This window comes from Rhinolophus sinicus, linkage group LG12, assembly GCF_036562045.2.
Source record: "Rhinolophus sinicus isolate RSC01 linkage group LG12, ASM3656204v1, whole genome shotgun sequence".
Taxonomy (NCBI): domain Eukaryota; kingdom Metazoa; phylum Chordata; class Mammalia; order Chiroptera; family Rhinolophidae; genus Rhinolophus; species Rhinolophus sinicus.
The window spans coordinates 30,915,223-30,932,620 of record NC_133761.1 but is presented as its reverse complement, the minus strand read 5'-3'; the positions used below and the strand labels follow the sequence as shown (position 1 = coordinate 30,932,620).

The following is a 17,398-nucleotide window of genomic DNA, read 5'->3' as shown; positions in this document are numbered from 1 at the left end:
TGTCATGGCTGTTCTCAGAACAAATATCCTTAAAAATATAGTCTAGTACAAAAATTGTTTAGTTCCTGTGCTCACAGTATATTCAGAAATGTGAGAAACACATTGAGAACAGTCTTCCAACAATAAGTTGTCAATGTTTCCATGTACACCTATTGGGTTATCTGTTTCATTCTCTGAGTGGCAACTAATGTCCCTAGTGTATAAACTGCATTTGTCAAGTCAACATTTCAGTGGATTAGATTTAGGTCCCAACTCAGGAACACATCTTTTCTCCATGATATTCCCTTTTTATAATGGTATGTGTAGTGTGTGTGTCTGTGTGTATTTGTATAAACAAATCTGGAAAGATGATCATCAGAATATCAATAGTGTTATCTGAGTGGCAGGATTTCAGATAATTCTTTCTTTTCTTTTTTATACTTGTGCTTTGAGTTTTTTATAAAGACACATATGATTATAATCAGATAAAGCAATTAAGTTGTTTGAAAAGAAAAAAAACCAGATCACCATAAAAAGCCTTATCTTAGTTATCTTTTTAATAGCTTCATATTCACTTTTTAATAGCTTCATATTCTTACCTGAAAGAATATTATATTTTTTATTAAGGGAAAACATTTTCTTTAATATGGTGATTATGTTGCAGAAAACATTGTCAGCGGTTGAAAGAGATCTGAAAAATTCTGAACCTGTATCTAAGACTCAGACCAAGGGGAAAAGGATGGTTATTGAGGAAGTAGAAAACTCGGAAGATGAAGACAGAAAGGACAATGGGAAAAAACATGAAGATGGCAGTGGAGATAAAAGTAAAACAACTTTTCTCTTTTGGTTATGCAAAAAGTTACCTTTTTATATGATATGATGAGCTGGATCAAATTTTCTATTTGTACAGAAATTCTTAATCTATCAACTTTTTCTAACTTTACCTTGTAAATCCACAATTAAGATTTTCCTTAATCTTTTTTCTTAATGTAGCTTATCTTTTTCTTTTTCCTTTTTTATTGAGGTATAATTAACATGTAACATTATATTAGTTTTAGTATATAACATAATGATTTTACATTTGAATATATTGTGAAATGATCACTACAATCTGTCTTGTTAACACAGCTCATTGTTTTCTTAATACAATCTCCCGAATCCATTTATCTTCTTAACCTGACACTTTTCTAGTGCTCAATTTCCAGATCATCATCTTTAAACGCAAATGTCTGTGTCTTTGTGAGACCCACCATTTGCAAATTAACCTTAAATCTCTCTCTTAGATGATTGTTTTGTATATGGCTGTTGGTTGCAAACAAATGTGTTCATTTCAAAGAGGTATATGCCTAAAATGTATGGATATGGAAAATTGCTATGCATGCCTCTCAAAAAAATTGTTTTAAATATGCAATTTCACTTTTGATAATTTTAAAAAAGAATTTAGACTCTATAAATCTTAATCTTTATTATATAAAACAATGAAAGTTACGTTAGCTTTAAGTGGAAAGATCTGACTATCGTTTGACAAGGTGGGGAAGATTTTTTTCCCTCTTCTTGAAAGCCCCTAAGCAACCAAGGGGAAATACCAATTCTGAAAATGACTCACGGGTGACTCAACTTTAAGTAATTTGACAGAATGTTTTAATTTTGAGAGAGAAATTGAAAATGTTCAATTCATTCCACTTAAAAAAAACAAAGAGCAAGAAGTGTAAGTTTTAATTTTTTTAATGACAAAATATAATGTAAAATATATATCTCAGGTTGATCTATGATCCGTTAACCTAGAATAAAGACAAAGAAACAGAAAAGAAGGGAAGTAGAGAGAGGAGGACATAGAGAGTAAGAGCACAAGAGAGAGATGGGAAAGGAAGACAGCATTAAAAGGATAAAAAAGGAAGAAATTAGGTTAAAAGTTTTTCAATGATTGCAACTCATTTTTCAGCCAGATTTCTAGCAAGTAAATTGTAGCAGCAAATATTCTTAGGTTTTATGTTTAGCTTAAGATAATCTTAGCCAAGTATCTAACAATTAAAAGAAATTATTTAACATCTTATCCGGAACAAGAATATTAATAGTATAAACTATTTCAATTGCTACTATTTTAAGATTATTTTAAAATTTTATGTATAGTAAAAATGGACTTTTTGGTATGTAGTTTCAACACGTGTATAATTCATGTAACTACCACCACAGTCAAGATACAGAACAATTCCATCATGCCCAAAAACCTCCTGTTTTACTCTTTTTAGCTAACCCTTCCCTCATGCCAACCCTTGGTTAACTATTGATGTGTTCTCTGTTCCTATAATTTGATCTTTTCCACAGGGTCATATACCATAAATAGAATCAGAAAGTATGTATCCTTTTGACTAACTGTCTTCACTTAGTATAATGTCACTGAGATGCATACATTCATATAGTGGGGTATATCTTTGGTTCATTCCTTTTTAATGCTGTAGTAATCCATTCTATGGATATACTGAAATTTGCTTATCTCTTCTCTTGTTCAAGGAAATTTGGGTTGTTTCCAGTATTTGGTATTTATGAATAGAGTTGCTATTAACATTCACATGTAGGTTTTTGGGTAAACAATATTTTCATTTCCCTATGGTAAATATCTAAGAACGAGAATGCTGAGTCATATGGCAAGTGTATGTTTAACTTCATAAAACATTTCCAAACCGTTTTTCCAGGTGGCTGTATCATTTTGCCTTCTCATTGCAACGTATGAGAGTTCTAATTGCTTCTCATTCTTGCCAGCATTTGGTATTGTCAGTTTTATTTTTTTTTTAAATTTATTTTAGCCATTTTATTAGATGTATAGTGGTCTCTCATTGTGGTTTTACTTTGCATTTTACTAATGGCTAATTTTGCTGAACATTTTTGCATGTGCTTATTTGCCATCTGTATGTCATCTTTGGTGAAGATTATACCACCAATTTTTTTTTTAATTTATTGGGGTGACAATTGTTAGTAAAATTACATAGATTTCAGGTGTACAATTCTGTATTACATCATTATACAATTTTTTTAATTGGGTTGTTTTCTTACTGTTGAGTTTTGAGTGCTTTTTTTAATTTTTTATTATTGGTACAAGTCCTTTGTTAGATATGAGCTCTGCAAATATTTTCCTCGTTTGTAGCTTGTTTTTTCACTCTTTTAACATTGTCTTTCATGGAAAAAAAGGTCTTCAATTTGGGTAGAGTCCAAATAGTAAAAAATTTTTAATGGACTGTGCTTTTGGTGTTATATATAAGATGCTTTGCCTAACCCAAAACCAGGAGGATTTTCTCCTATGTTTTCTTTTAAATGTTTCATAGTTTTAGGTTTTATACTTAGATATATATTCCTTCTGAGTTAAATTTTTAATTGAGATATAATTGACAAATTAGTTTGAGGTGTACAACGTGATTCGATATTTGTATACAACCGTGTTGTAATCATTTTACAATATATATGTATCAAATCATCACATTGCACACCTTAAACTTACACAGTGTTATATGTCAGTTATATCTCAATAAAACTAGGGGAGAAAAAGGATGTTAAAAGGCCCTCCTCACAAATAGAGATAAACAAACAGGGAAGGGCTAATCATTTGAAAAAACAATAGTACTACTTCCGTGATTAGAAATCTGAGTCGGGATTGTTGTAGAGTCAGGTTTATTATAGTGTAATATCACTTAACAGATTGATAAGATATTTCTCCCTAATGTGAAGTCCATAAAGAAGCAATAGTCCCATTCAGATCGCCAAGCAGCCAGAGCTTTAAGAGAACTATTTCTGATTCTGTCATTCATGTCTTCATAATTATTTTTTAGATTAAATAATATCTAAAAATATGTAAGATTCAGAAAACAAAAATGTCTTGATAGGAAGAGTATAAATTTTAAGACCAGTTAGTTCCCTTAAATAAGGAAAGCAAATCAAGAGTAGGTGGAATAAATGGTAGAAGCCCAGATGTAGTCCTTTTAAAATGAAATAAAATCATTGGAACTATCTTACGCTCGGATGCTCACTTCTTCCAAGTTCCATTATTAGATGACATGTAAAAAGAGGTCCTGGAGCCTTGGACAAGGCAAGAGAAATCCAAATCACTCTTAGGAAAATAATGCTAATGCCAAGAGGGAGGTTATCAAGTTGAAATCTTTGCATGTGGTTTCCCATCCCACCACATTCCAAAACAGAATTTTTAGTCATTATGGGGTATGGATACAGGGAGCCCTGAAGACCATGGAAAAACACAGCAATCAGTATTTTGTAACCTTGGCTGATAATGCTGTTCCCCTGGGAGATCGACTTGGGTTGGCCAGGCCCAGTTCATCCAGACTGAGGTATAGCATAACCAATGGATTTAACTGAACAGCTAACAATTATTGAGCACCTACCCTGTGTCAAGTACAAGACAGTTGATATGCTTTCTTCACTTGTCCTTCTAAGGACTACTATGAAGCAATATCTACCTATTTGCCAGGCTGATCAGATCTGGGGATTTGGATTCGTGGGCTTACTTGGGAACTCCTCATCTATGTGTGTTTTCCTTCCCTCGTAGAGAACATTTAGAAGTGGCCATCATCATACAACTGTAGCTGATAGAATACCAAAGATTTTGGTATCCTATCTCCTTACAGAGTCTGGGAGAAGTAATCAGAGGAAAGTAAGCATCTAGCCTCTCTTGTACTGTTGCTTATTTCTCACTTAAAATGAAAAATAAGAAAATTAAGAAAATGAAACGACTACTAACAAAAGAATAAAATATAGATAAATATTTCTCTTGACCTAGAATTGGCAGGATCAGGAGGGTAGAGGGTAGGGATTTCGAAGAGATAAAACAGTAGACAAAATCATAAAGAGACAGGTATGCACCTTTTTGATGATTTTGATTATGTAAAAATGAAAAACTTGTGCAAATCAGGTGCCATAAAACCAATTAAAAGGCAAATGACAAATTAGGAAAAATGGGAAGGGGTTGATATGAAGAACTGTTTAACAACAGACAAAGTTAAAGATCCCAGTACCAAAATGAACAAAACATATGAACAGCTACATCACTAATGAAGAAATTAAATGATCAATAAATTTTATTGTTAATAAAAAAATGAAAATTAAATATAGATTCCTTTTTCCTCCCATTAAATTGTCCAAGGTGGAAAGAAAAGAGTATCCTTTGTTATCAAGGGTAACATAAAATAAGCATGCCTTTCAAAATTAAAATATAATTCATATACCATAAAATTCATCCTTTTCAAATTCGTGGATTTTAGTAGATTCACAAAATTGTACAACCATCAGCACTAATTCCAGAACATTTTTATCATCACAAAAAGACATCTCATGCCCATTAGTTGTGCTACTGTTTCCCTTCCCCTGGCAACCACTAATCTACTTTTTATCTTTATGGATTTATGTAATCTGAGTATCACATATAAATGGAATCATACAATATGTGGCCTTTGTGTCTGGCTTCTTTCACTAAGCATAGTGTTTTCACTTTTCATCCATATTGTAGTATGTATCACTTCATTCCTTTTTATGGACAAACAATACTCCATTGCATGGAGAATATCACAGTTTCTTTATCCATTCATCAGTTGATGCGCATTTGGGTTATTTATACTTTTTGGCTATTATGAATAATACTGCTATGAATATTCATGTACAAGTTTGCATGTGTGTGTGAATATGTTTTTAATTTTCTTGGGTATACACCTAAGGGTAGAATACTGGATTATATGGTACCTCTATATGTTTAACTCCGTGAGGAACTGCCAGACTGTTTTCGAAAAAGGTTACATTTTATATTCCTGCAAGCAACATATGAGGATTCCAACTTCTTCAGATTCTTGCAAACAGTTGTTATGGTTTGCCTTTTGGATTATAGCCATCCTAGTGGGTGTGAAGTGATAATTCTTTATGGTTTTGATTTGCATTTTCCTAATAACTTATTATGTTGACCATCTTTTCATGTGTTTATTAACCATTTGTATATCTTTGAGAAATGTTCATTCAGGTCATTTGCCCATTTTACAATTAATTAGCTTGTCTTTTTATTGTTGCATTGTAAGTGTTGTTTATATATTTTGGGTAATAGACCCTTATCAGATATGCGATTTGCATGTAATTTCTCCCATTCTGTGGGTTATCTTTTTACTTTCTTGATAATATCCTTTGATGCACAAAAGTTTTTAATTTTGATGAAGTCCATTTATGTTTTTCTTTTGTGCTTGGGCCTTTCGTGTCATATATAACAATCCATCAGCAAATCAAAGGTCATGTAGATTTACCCCTATGTTTTCTTCTAAGAGTTTTATGGTTTAGCTCTTATATTTAGGTCATTAATTTATTTTGATTAATTAAGGTAGGAAGGAGTCCAGCTTAGCTTTCTTTCTTTTTCTTTTTCTTTTCTTTTCTTTTTTTTTTTTTAGCTTGTGGAAATCCAATTGTTCCAATACCATTTGTTAAAGAGACTATTCTTTCCCCACTGAATGGACTTGACATTTTTGTCAAAAATCAATTGACCATAGATGTATGGGTTTATTTCTGGACTCTCGATTCTAATTCCATTGGTCTATTTATATGTCTATCCTTATGCCAGTACCACTCTGTTTTGATTACTATTGCTTTTAATAAGTTTTCAAATCAGAAATGTGAGTCCTTTGATTTTGTTGTTTGTCAAGATTATTTTGACTATTCTGGGCCTCTTGCAATTCCATATAAATTTGAGGATCAGCTTTTTTATTACCTCAATAAAGGCTATGGAATTTTGATAGGGATTATGTTGAATCTGTAGATCACTTTGGGTAGTATTGATCTCTTAACCTTTAAGTCTTCCTATCTATGATCAAGAAATATCTTTCCATTTATTTAATTTCTTTCAGCAGTGTTTTGTAGTTTTCAGTGTACAAATCCTTCATCTCCTTATTAATTTATTCTTAAATATTTTCTTCCTTTGGATGCTATTGTAAATGGAATTGTTATTGTAATTTATTTTTTGGATTGTTCACTGCTAATGTGTAGAAACAACTGATCTTTGTATGTTGATCTTGTACCCTGAAACTTTGCTGAATTTGCTGATGAGCTTTAATAGTGGTTTGTGTGTTGTGTGTGTGTGTGTGTGTGTATTCTTTGGGAATATATATACATATGTATTATTAAAACATAATTATAATTTTATATATCATTTAATTATAATTATGTTTTATATATTTACATATGTAAGTATATAATTATACATTATATAATACAGTGTATAACTATATTGTTATATTATTATATATTATATATGCAATCCTAAAGAATCTATCTATATATAATCATATCATCTATAAAGAGAGATTGTTTTACTTTTTTCTAATATGGATGGCTTTTATTTATTTTTCTTGCCTAATTGATCAGGTTACAAATTCCAATATAAAGTTGAGTAGCTGTAGTGAAAAAGGCATCCTTGTCTTGTTCCTGATCTTCAGGGGAAAGCTTTCAGGATTTCACCATTGAGTATGATGTTAGCTGTGAGTCTTTCATAAATGTGCTTTATCATGTTGAGAAGTTTCACTTCTATTTTCTGTTCTAATTTTAGGATTGTTTTTATCATGAAAGGATGTTGGATTTTGTCAAATGTGTTTTCACTTTCAGTTATGAGCATGTGGTTTTCCCCATGTTCTACTAATGTGGTGTGTTGCCTAGCTTATCTACTGTTGAACTATTCTTCCATTCCTGAGATAAGTCCCACTTAGTAGTGGCGTGTAATCCTTTTAATGTGTGATTGGATTTGGTTTGTTTTTATTTTTTTGAGGATTTTTGCATCTACCAACTACCCAAACTACCCCACTCAAAGCCACTGAAGTTCTTGTGGTCTTTAGATCTAATGGTTCTCTTTATTCCTGGTATAAATGATACTGTTGGCCATTATTTCCTTTGATGTTTGTTATTGTTGACGCCTTTCTCCCTGAAATAGTCTTTCTTCTTGGTTTCAGAGGCAGTATGCCCTCTTTGTATTTCTCTCATTTGTAGGTACTCCTCCATCTTCATTGGATATTCTTCCTTTGATCATCCCTTAAGGGATCCTTTCGAAGATCTGCGTGACCCAATTCACATCCAAAGTTCATGATCCTTTATAAGCCAGCAACTCCTAAGTCAGTGTCTCTAGATAAGGCCACTCCTCTGATCTACATTGGGAGCCAGCCCCTGAACAACACCTCTGGAATGTCCTACAGACAGTGCAATACCCAACAGGATTCACAGGTCTTTCATGTTCTGGCCTCTGTTTACCTTTGCAGAGACTAGCAAAGTTGTTCAGGGCTTTTCAATCTTAAGAGGTATGACTTTGCATTCAGTTCATCTCATTTGAATCCCAGTTATGCTGGGAATTCTAGCTATCTGTGCTTGAGCAAATTCTTTAGCTACTTCCTTGTGTCTCTCTTGCCTCTTTTGTAAAGTGGGATAATACTCTGGTATGAAGATTAATGATAATGGAACATTGTATTGTATGTAAAGGTCTTGACCCATATTAAGTTCTAGCTTAATAAACTAGCTATTTAGTAATAGTATTGGTCAGACTTGAAGGGGCAACATACAAGGGAATGGACAGTAATACTAAGTTGTCCTTTGTTTCTGCTGACACTGACTTGTGCTTCCATCCTTTCTATTCCTGGTGGGGACTTGAGTAGCAGATACCAGATGAAGACTGGAGCCTGCTTTAATAATCCTACTGGGTCTAATCTAGGGATTTATCATGATAACAAGACCTTTTTTTAACAAAAAACAATTAAGCCCTTTTTGGTTAGTGATCCAAAATTGGACGCTATTCCCCTGTGTAGAAAACTGTATTTATTTGTGTGTTTTTAAACTCAGTCAGTGCTGGCCTTAAGGTGACCACCGAGTTTCATTTAAATACTTGTGGTTTTTCTATTCCCTCTGTCTTGATGTTTGAATCCTGGCTTTACCATTTGTGTAACAGAATGCAAAATACAGTATATCCATTAAAAATCAGATTAGAATTTGTTAGAAAGCTTGGGAGTCTCTGTATTTAAGTGCTTTTAATTTGACGTTGTTAAAAAACAAAAGTCAACCAAGTAAATTTGAAGATCTAATTGGCTTTAATTAAGCATTCATGAATCAGGCTAGGAGGCTAGGTGGGGCAATGGAGCTCTTAGTGAAAGGAAAGAAAGGGTTATTTTGGGGCCAGGACATCTTTTTTTTGGTAGGGAAAGAGAACAGGGAAGGGTTTTGATCATGCAGATTGCCTCTGCTTTCTATTGGGGGGAGGGAGGGTATGTGTAACAGTGAAGGCACATGTGACAGACTACTTTACTGGTGCTTGACCAAAAACTTCCGTACTGGTTGATTAAGATTATATTTCTGGGAGAGATTGAAATTGCAATTAGATCAGGTGTTAAATCTAGGTTTGGTGTGGTGAGCTTTTAGCACAAGTGATGCCATTTTGCGCCTGTGATTCTTTAACAAAAGGATGAATTGCTTTGTTTAAAATATTGATAAGACACTCATCAATGAAATATTTATACATCACTTTATATTTTAAAAAAGTAGATTCATAACCAATTATTAAGGCTAAGATTAATACCTGAAATCTTTCAATCAAGATCAAAAAATTTTTAAAGTTTGAATAAGGCATTGTTGTTAGGCACCGTGGGAGGAATGAGTGGAGCAATGAGTCTTGGGAGACCAAGATTAGTCTATTAGTATTTATTTGGTGTGTTTGAGCTGTGGGAGGTCAGGCTAGAGCTGAGGGAGAAGATCAGAACCTTCCCGAACAAAGAGGGATGTGGAGTTTTATAGGAGGGGGTGAATGAAGCTGTTCCCCCTTCAATGCTTCAGGGGTTTTCATTGACAAAGGGTTTCAGGGCATGGCCAAGCCCTCCAGCTCCACACCCTGGCCCCAGGCCTGCCCCAGGGCCCTAGGAGATAAAGCAAGCCTGGATCAAGACAAGATGGCTTTTAAGATAAGGTTTCTGCTCCTGGCCTAAATATGGCTTAACAATTGTAATGGAAAACTTTTTTTAAGGTTCACTTTAAAAACCAGGTGCCTATTTTATGTGACTTCTTTGCTAAATTCACTTTAAAATGACTTAAAAATCACTGGGATTTTTTTCCTTCAAACGATCTTTCTGTCCCAGTCCTTAACATAAGGAAAGGGTACACTAACCTTGGGTGCAATTGTATTCAAATTGTAGTAACCTCATCCATTCATAAATTGTAAATGAAAGAAAAGAATAGTAGGTATTTTGTATACTCTACCTCCACAGGTATGCTTTATCGAGAGTATGATTTTGAAATGCCTGTTTTCATGTCACAAGCCCTTCAGCTTTTAAAGAGTTAAATAAGGGGTTGGCTTCTGTCTGCCCAGGAAGCCCCAGGCGCTCGGGAGCTCGCGGTCTCTGGGGTGAACTCTGGGCTGACAGGTCCCGGAAGGGCCGGGAGCCGCCCGACTCCGCCCGAGAGGGCGGCGCTCGCCGGGCTTCCCCCGCGACCCACCCCCGCGATAGCCGGCGCCGCGCCTCTGCGCCGGGCACCCCCGCGGCCGCCGCGGTAGTTCCTACTGATGATGCAAACACTCGCTTCCCGCATACACTTCCCACAGAGACCGCGGAGCCGGCGGGAGCCGCGCGCACCTCCGAGCCGCGCGCCATGGGCAACATCCAGAAGAAGCTGACCGGCAAAAGCGAGGGTGGCAAGAGGCCTGAGAGGGGCGCACAGCGGCGCAGCCGGGCGCCGGGGGTCGGTGCGGACAAGCGGGGCCGCCCACGGGCCCTGGCGACGGGGGGCGGTGCCAACGGGCACCCAGGGGGCGGGCGGGGCGCTGGGGACCCCGTCGCGGCCAACGCGTCGCCCGGTCCTGGCGCGCCGTCACCTGCCCCCCGCGTCCCGGTCAGCCCCGGGGGCCTGAAGAGCCAAGGCAACGAGCTGTTCAAAAACGGACAGTTCGCCGAGGCGGCGCTCAAGTACTCGGCTGCGATAGCGCAGCTGGAGCCAGCAGGTAAGTGAGCTGCACCCCGCGCGTTCCCTGGACCCCACGGGCTGAGGCTCACGGTACCTAAAGGGGCAACAGCGGGAGAGGCGCAGGCCACCTCCTGAATGACAGACACTTGCGTCTGTACATTCTTTCCCGGTGACCGAGGGCGGTGTGTGACTGGACCTACGCGAGCAGTCTGTGCCTTGGAATGCGTAGCATGTGCCCTGGCGAGGCAAGTTTGTCCCCTTGCGGGCTTTCCCCCTGTGGCCATTGCTGGCATCCACAGCTCATCGGAGCTCTGCATTATCAGCACTGTGGGACTTCAGGGCCACTGGAGACCTCAGGCGTCTTGTAATTCTGGTGAATCTGATTTTGCTAATGGATTTTAATTGTGTTTAATTAAATGTGATTGTAGGAAGTGGAAGTGCAGATGATCTAAGTATCTTATATTCAAATAGAGCAGCGTGTTACCTAAAGGAAGGAAACTGCAGTGGCTGCATTCAAGATTGTAACAGGTAAATCGCCCATTTTCAGGTTTGTCGAGAGATTGTTACATTTCAATGTGGTGAATGTAATATGTACAGCTCCTAAGTTTTCTGCATGAGTAATTTCTTAAGACAGTTTTACGGTATGTTAATTCATAAATTCTTTTGTCACATATAGGAAGACAGTTATAAAAGATTGTACAAACTTTTTTCATTTCCACTTCTACCACTTTAATTCATGCTCTCTTTATATCAATCCTAGATTACTGGAGAAGATTTCTAACTACTCTCTGCCTCCTCTAATCCACTGTGGCATCAGAATAACTTTTCTTGAAGCACTGTTTTGTCCAGACTGTTTCAAACAGGTGTTCACTAGTTCAGTATGGTTTTCCAGATAATTATAAACTCCTGTCACCACATTGTCCCCAAAAGAAGCTTTCTACTCCCGTTTGGTCCACTCTCTGTAATGTGCTCTACACACCCTTGCTTCTGAAATCCCAGCTCGGCTGCCCCCTCCTCTTACCTGGTCGCCTTCAGGTTCCCTGGTCATCTTCACATCTATGGCACTTGCACTCTCACTCGTAGGTCCTCGTGTCATGCACTGCATTGGATTTTAAGTTCTTGGGGTCAGGAACCGTGTTTTATACAGCTTTGCATCCATCGAGGACAGTAGTCACCCATGGTACTCAACCAGTTATATGCTGACATAGAGGAACATATTTACATAAAGAAAAAGTATTGTTTTCTTTTACCATTAAGCAATAAGCCTCTCCAAAGCCCTTTTGAAAGAAGTCACTTAGTGCATCTAAAAAATAAGTAGTGGTATGTCCTAGTTTGCCCTTCACAGTCCTGCTTTACTCCTTTTTTCTGGTATAATTATTAATATCACCCTCTTTCACTCTCAGAAGCCCTAGTTTGGACAGTAACTTATGTGGACACCCTGATTATAAGGTGAATAATTTATTTTTTCCGTTGGTAGTATCAGTTTATTATTAATAATATGAGTTAAAACTTGGAATATCTCTGCCTGCAGTTAAAAAAAAGGTCTGAGGCACTTGGATTTTTTGCCAATTCTACGTATTCAAACTTTAAATAAATTATATTTACTCTGGCCTTACTTCAAACCCCATCCACTATTGTGCTAGCTCACACAACTAATTATGTTACATTTTCAGGATTTTGTGAGGTGATCAGAAGTCAAGTTGTAGCTTGAATTGTGCCATGGTTAGAGTACTAATACCATAACAATGGGCAAATGCCACAAATCTGGACATTTTTGGCCCCGGGAGAGCCAGATGTCATTTACCCCTGCCCATAAATAACCAACAAGACTATGTGAATTTGCACAATATCGGGCACTTTGCAATTTGCAGGCAAGAACCTGTGGGGGCTTAAAAAAATACTTTTCCTCCCACCTTCTAAATTCTTCTAGCTGGGCTAATAAAGTAACAGACAGATTAACAGGAAAAAATCAAATTTGAATACATGCGCTTGGCGAATTCACAGAAGCATGAAAATTCCAAAGACAGTGAGATGAGGTAAAATTGGGTATATATGTTATTTTAGATGAGAAAGGGGATAGAGAGGATATTACATTTCAAAAGTAAGCTGAGCACACATGGCAGGTAAATATTTGCTAGGCAGCCCAGAAACAGTGTGACACCTGTGAGGAGCAGTTCTGGTAAACAGGCCCTGAGAGGCCTTCCTGTCTACCATACTTAATTCAAATTAGTGTGAGGTGAATATGTTAAAATTTCTTTCCTGGAGCAGGTTTTTCTATCTAAATCTCTTGAGCAGGATAGGGGAGAAGGTCAAAGGTTCTTTTTAAGTCTTTTGTGTCTTAGTAACCAGGTTAAAAACAGATATCCCAAAAGGCGCAGTTTTCTGAGTGGCAAAACTTTGGTTCTCTTCAAGCCTTTCAGCTCAAGTACCTGTTGCTAATACATGGCCCTTCACACTTGTCTTAGGTGTTCCTACAGTGAGTGAGGTTCAAGTCTCTATTTAAAATCCTGAACCCCTACAGATAGGGCTACTGTAAAACAGTGGACTCACTTTGTCCTTAAGTGAGATCGTTTAAGGTGGCGGACATTTTCCTGCTAAAACTTGGGTCTCAGTGTAGACCCAGGAGGAAGTCAAAGATGGGTCTCCAGCCATGGTGTCCAAGGAGGCTAGAATGGAGGTTTGTTTTGAGGGAGAGATGGCCTGCTGGGGAGGGAGGTGGGTAGTGGTTTAAGTTGTCTATAGATAAGTGTTGTGTTCTAAGCCAAGTACTGACCTCCACAGAGACAGACCTACTTAGGTGTTTTCTTTACCAGGCACATGAGTGGCAGTGTAAGGGGTATGGGGTGATTTTATTCCAAAGCAGTGATTCTCAAACTCAGTTTAATGAGAGGAAACCATGATTTACTATTGCGAACATGTTGAAACATGGATATATTTAAATCTGTATGCACTAGGATCATTTATTAGAAATATGATGGTATTTTCACTTCAAAAAATATTGCATACATTTTAAAGGAAGCCTGTTTTTCAGTTTTTCAGTTAATTATCTTTGTTCCTTGGAGAGTTGTTTTGTGTTCCATAAGCCCTTATTACAAGACAAGCGGTAGCAGGAATCAAACATTGAAAATGAAAAATTCATGGCAAAATTTAAATAAAGGAGAGGGGAAACCTTTGAAATAACTTTCATAGATTTACCTGTAAAAATAACTTTTTATGCGTTTCGGGGGGAAAGTACTTGATTTTAGTTGTCTATAAACTCCTGGGGACTCTCTGAAGCAGTTCCTCTGAGGTGTTTCCCAGGGAGTGGAAAAAGTGTTGGAGGCGCTCAAGGGGCTCCAGGCGCTGCCCCTCTCCTCACAACGTCTTCATGTTTCTGTTTTAGGCTTCCAGGTGAAACTTGAAATGGGGTTATGATGCCTAAGCAAACATTTAAAACTTTTATTATAGAAATTACTTTTTATTCTCATAATTGTTCATCAGCTAAAAAAAAAAAAATATTCACTTTTCCCATCTGTCAGATAACCTTGCGTTATATGAACCACACCAAAAATCTTTCCGTGGCTTTCCATTGAGACTATTTCGACAGACTCAGTAAAATGAATGATGTATAGTAATTCTCTGCTTTTGCTTGTCCTTGCTGCTCTCCAACACTTGAAATTAGAAGACTCTTTAGGGTCTTAACTGTGTAACTTGAATAGTTAAGCTTTTGTAAGCTCTGGTTTAAAAGTTCTCTGTGTTTGTTTTTATGAATGGATGCTTTTTTTTTCCTTTGTGGAATTTCCATTTATAAGTTCATTTATTTTCAGAATCATGGTTAAAGAGAAAAAACCTTGCATTTACTATCCTGGGGAGTGCTAAGAATTCAATGCATCATCTCACTCAGTTTTAGATGCCACACCTGCTGCAGGTCCACCTTGAATGCATAAACAGTGCCTGGGTTTGGGAAGTCTATAGTTAAATGGGGGTAGTCACGTTCATGGTGTTAATATCCTTTAAGCATTAAACTAAGCTAGACTTAAGGCAGTGAGTGGTACAGGTGCCCAGAGATCTGTTTTCTAGCGTTTAAGTGTTTTTACTTGATTTTAATTTTGTTTATTAAATAACTTACTGGTTACAAAACTAACATGTACCTATTGTAGAAAAAAAATGTAAAACCCAGTACAACACAAAGGAGATCATTAAAATCACCCACAACCCTAACACCTACCGTGTTTCCCCGAAAATAAGACCTAACCAGAAAATAAGCCCTAGCATGATTTTCAGGATGACATCCCCTGAATATAAGCCCTAATGTGTCTTTTGGAGCAAAACTTAATATAAGACCCGGTGTTATTTTCGGGGAAGCACAGTAGGCAGAGCAAAACTGGTTGTTTTTCAGAGACTGAAGCTAATTAGGTTTAATGACATTGCTAGAACAACAACTGTGGTGCCGACTCCGGGAGCACACCCACAGGTACTGCTGCGTGTACACTGGAGAATTGTGAAGAAGCCCAAGGGGCAGGTGGCTCCAAGTTCCTTTATTTGTAGTGTTTCTGTATATGTTTCCGGTAGAAAGAGTGTGGGCTCTGAAGAGTGCCTGTTGTGGCCCTGGTATTGATTTAGGTGCTGGGAATACAGTGATGCTCAGGACAGGCAATGCCCTTGCCCTCCTGAAGCTTAAATTCAGAAGAACTGACACATGGGCATATTGCCCCAGGTGCTTCTCCATTTCCTCACCTGCAAATGAACATACATGTATTAAAATTATCTTGCAGGCTTGTGAGATTAGATGAGAAAGTCTGCAGTGACTAGTGTGGAGCAGGTGTTCCATCAGAGCCTCCTCACCAGGTCACTGTAGACGGGAAGAGACAGCCGATCTCTAAGCCTCCTGAGAAAAAAAGTGAAGCAGCCCTTGCTCATGCTTTCTCTGAAGCAAGTTAAATACCTGATATGTAAACTGCTTGTAGCATAAGAGTTAACCAGAAGAGCAAACCTGCAGTCCCCAGTGTGGACAGCCTGGTGCATACTCATTAGTGGGTTATATACAAAGTAGCTGCTCATAGAGTCTCTGCAGGGAGAACATCTGTACAGCTTTAGTTAATTTTATTAAAACTCAGAATACAGTATTTTCTTTTATCAATACAATCTTGATTGTATACTTTATTTCAGAATATAATGAAGTACAGTAAGTAGTGCAGTAGCTTTAAACCATTACTTCAAACAAAACCAAGGAATATAACCTTGAAATGTATCTCTAGTGATATTGGAAATACTTCATAGACTAAATGTACAAGACGAAAATTCATGATATAAATCATTGTATAATTGCTTCCTTGATTCCCTTTGGTCTATTTTTTTTTTTTTAAAGATTTGTATTGGGGAAGGGGAACAGTGTGTACGTCCAGGACTTTTTTCCAAGTCAAGTTGTTGTCCTTTCAATCTTAGTTGTGGAGGGCGCAGTTCAGCTCCAGGTCCAGTTGCCGTTGCTAGTTGCAGGGGGCACTGCCCACCATCCCTTGCGGGAGTTGAACCAGCAACCTTGTGGTTGAGAGGATGCCCTTCGACCAACTGAGCCATCCGGGAGCTCAGCGGCAGCTCAGCTCAAGGTGCAACGTTCAATTTTAGTTGCAGGGGGCGCTGCCCACCATCCCTTGCAGGAGTCAAGGAATTGAACTGGCAACCTTGTGGTTGAGAGCCCACTGGCCCATCTGGGAATCAAACTGGCAGCCTTTGGAGTTAGGAGCACGGAGCTCTAACCACCTGAGCCACCGGGCCGGCCCCCTTTGGTCTATTTTTGAAGCCCTTTGGCAGCAAGTAAATCATAATACACTGTATTAAGTTTTAGTTGATTTTCAAACAGTAATGCAAGTTTTTGTGGTTCTGTGCTAAAGTGCTTTATTAAATATGTAGGTGCAAATAAAAATTTACCTGGGCCAATAACAAGAATCTGCTGAAAGCCTACTCTGCCTGGTGGCTTCTGTTAGGGTGTAGGGGAGGGTGAGGGTGTGTGGGGGGCTAAGGTGGGGGGTATAGGGGTGGTGAGGCACTGCCTGCTGCCAGCAAGCCCGTGCTCTGTGGGGGAAAGGGTAAATACCAAAGTGCTTTGGTACTCCTTTTAAAAAAAGAAAGTAACCACAGATTTTATTGCTGTGTTACTCTGGGTTTGCCTTTTTGGTATGTTTCCAGGTTCCTAAGATGAAATATCAGGTAGGTATGTATTTGAGAGTCCAGTACTACAGTATACGTTCAGTTAGTATAAGTTAAAGAATAATTTCAAAACAAATGACATGTAGTATTTTTGTCTTCTTTAGGGCTCTGGAACTTCATCCATTCTCAGTCAAACCTCTTCTTCGACGAGCAATGGCCTATGAAACTTTGGAGCAGTATCAGAAAGCTTATGTGGATTATAAAACAGTGTTGCAAATAGACTGCGGAATCCAGATAGCAAATGACAGTATTAATAGGTAACCTGATCTGAGCCAGC

General features: G+C 37.8%; 1 protein-coding gene across 2 annotated transcripts in view; it reads left to right on the top strand.

Annotated features, from left to right (window-relative positions):
* SPAG1 (sperm associated antigen 1) overlaps positions 1-17,398 on the top strand; it is a 60,929-nt gene that overhangs the window by 26,557 nt on the left and 16,974 nt on the right. For both annotated transcript variants that reach the window (XM_019757642.2, XM_074316847.1), the window contains exons 10-13: positions 644-803; positions 10,577-10,972; positions 11,364-11,463; positions 17,226-17,378. In XM_019757642.2, the coding sequence (XP_019613201.2) occupies positions 644-803; positions 10,577-10,972; positions 11,364-11,463; positions 17,226-17,378 (809 nt within the window). The remainder of the gene's footprint in view (positions 1-643; positions 804-10,576; positions 10,973-11,363; positions 11,464-17,225; positions 17,379-17,398) is intronic.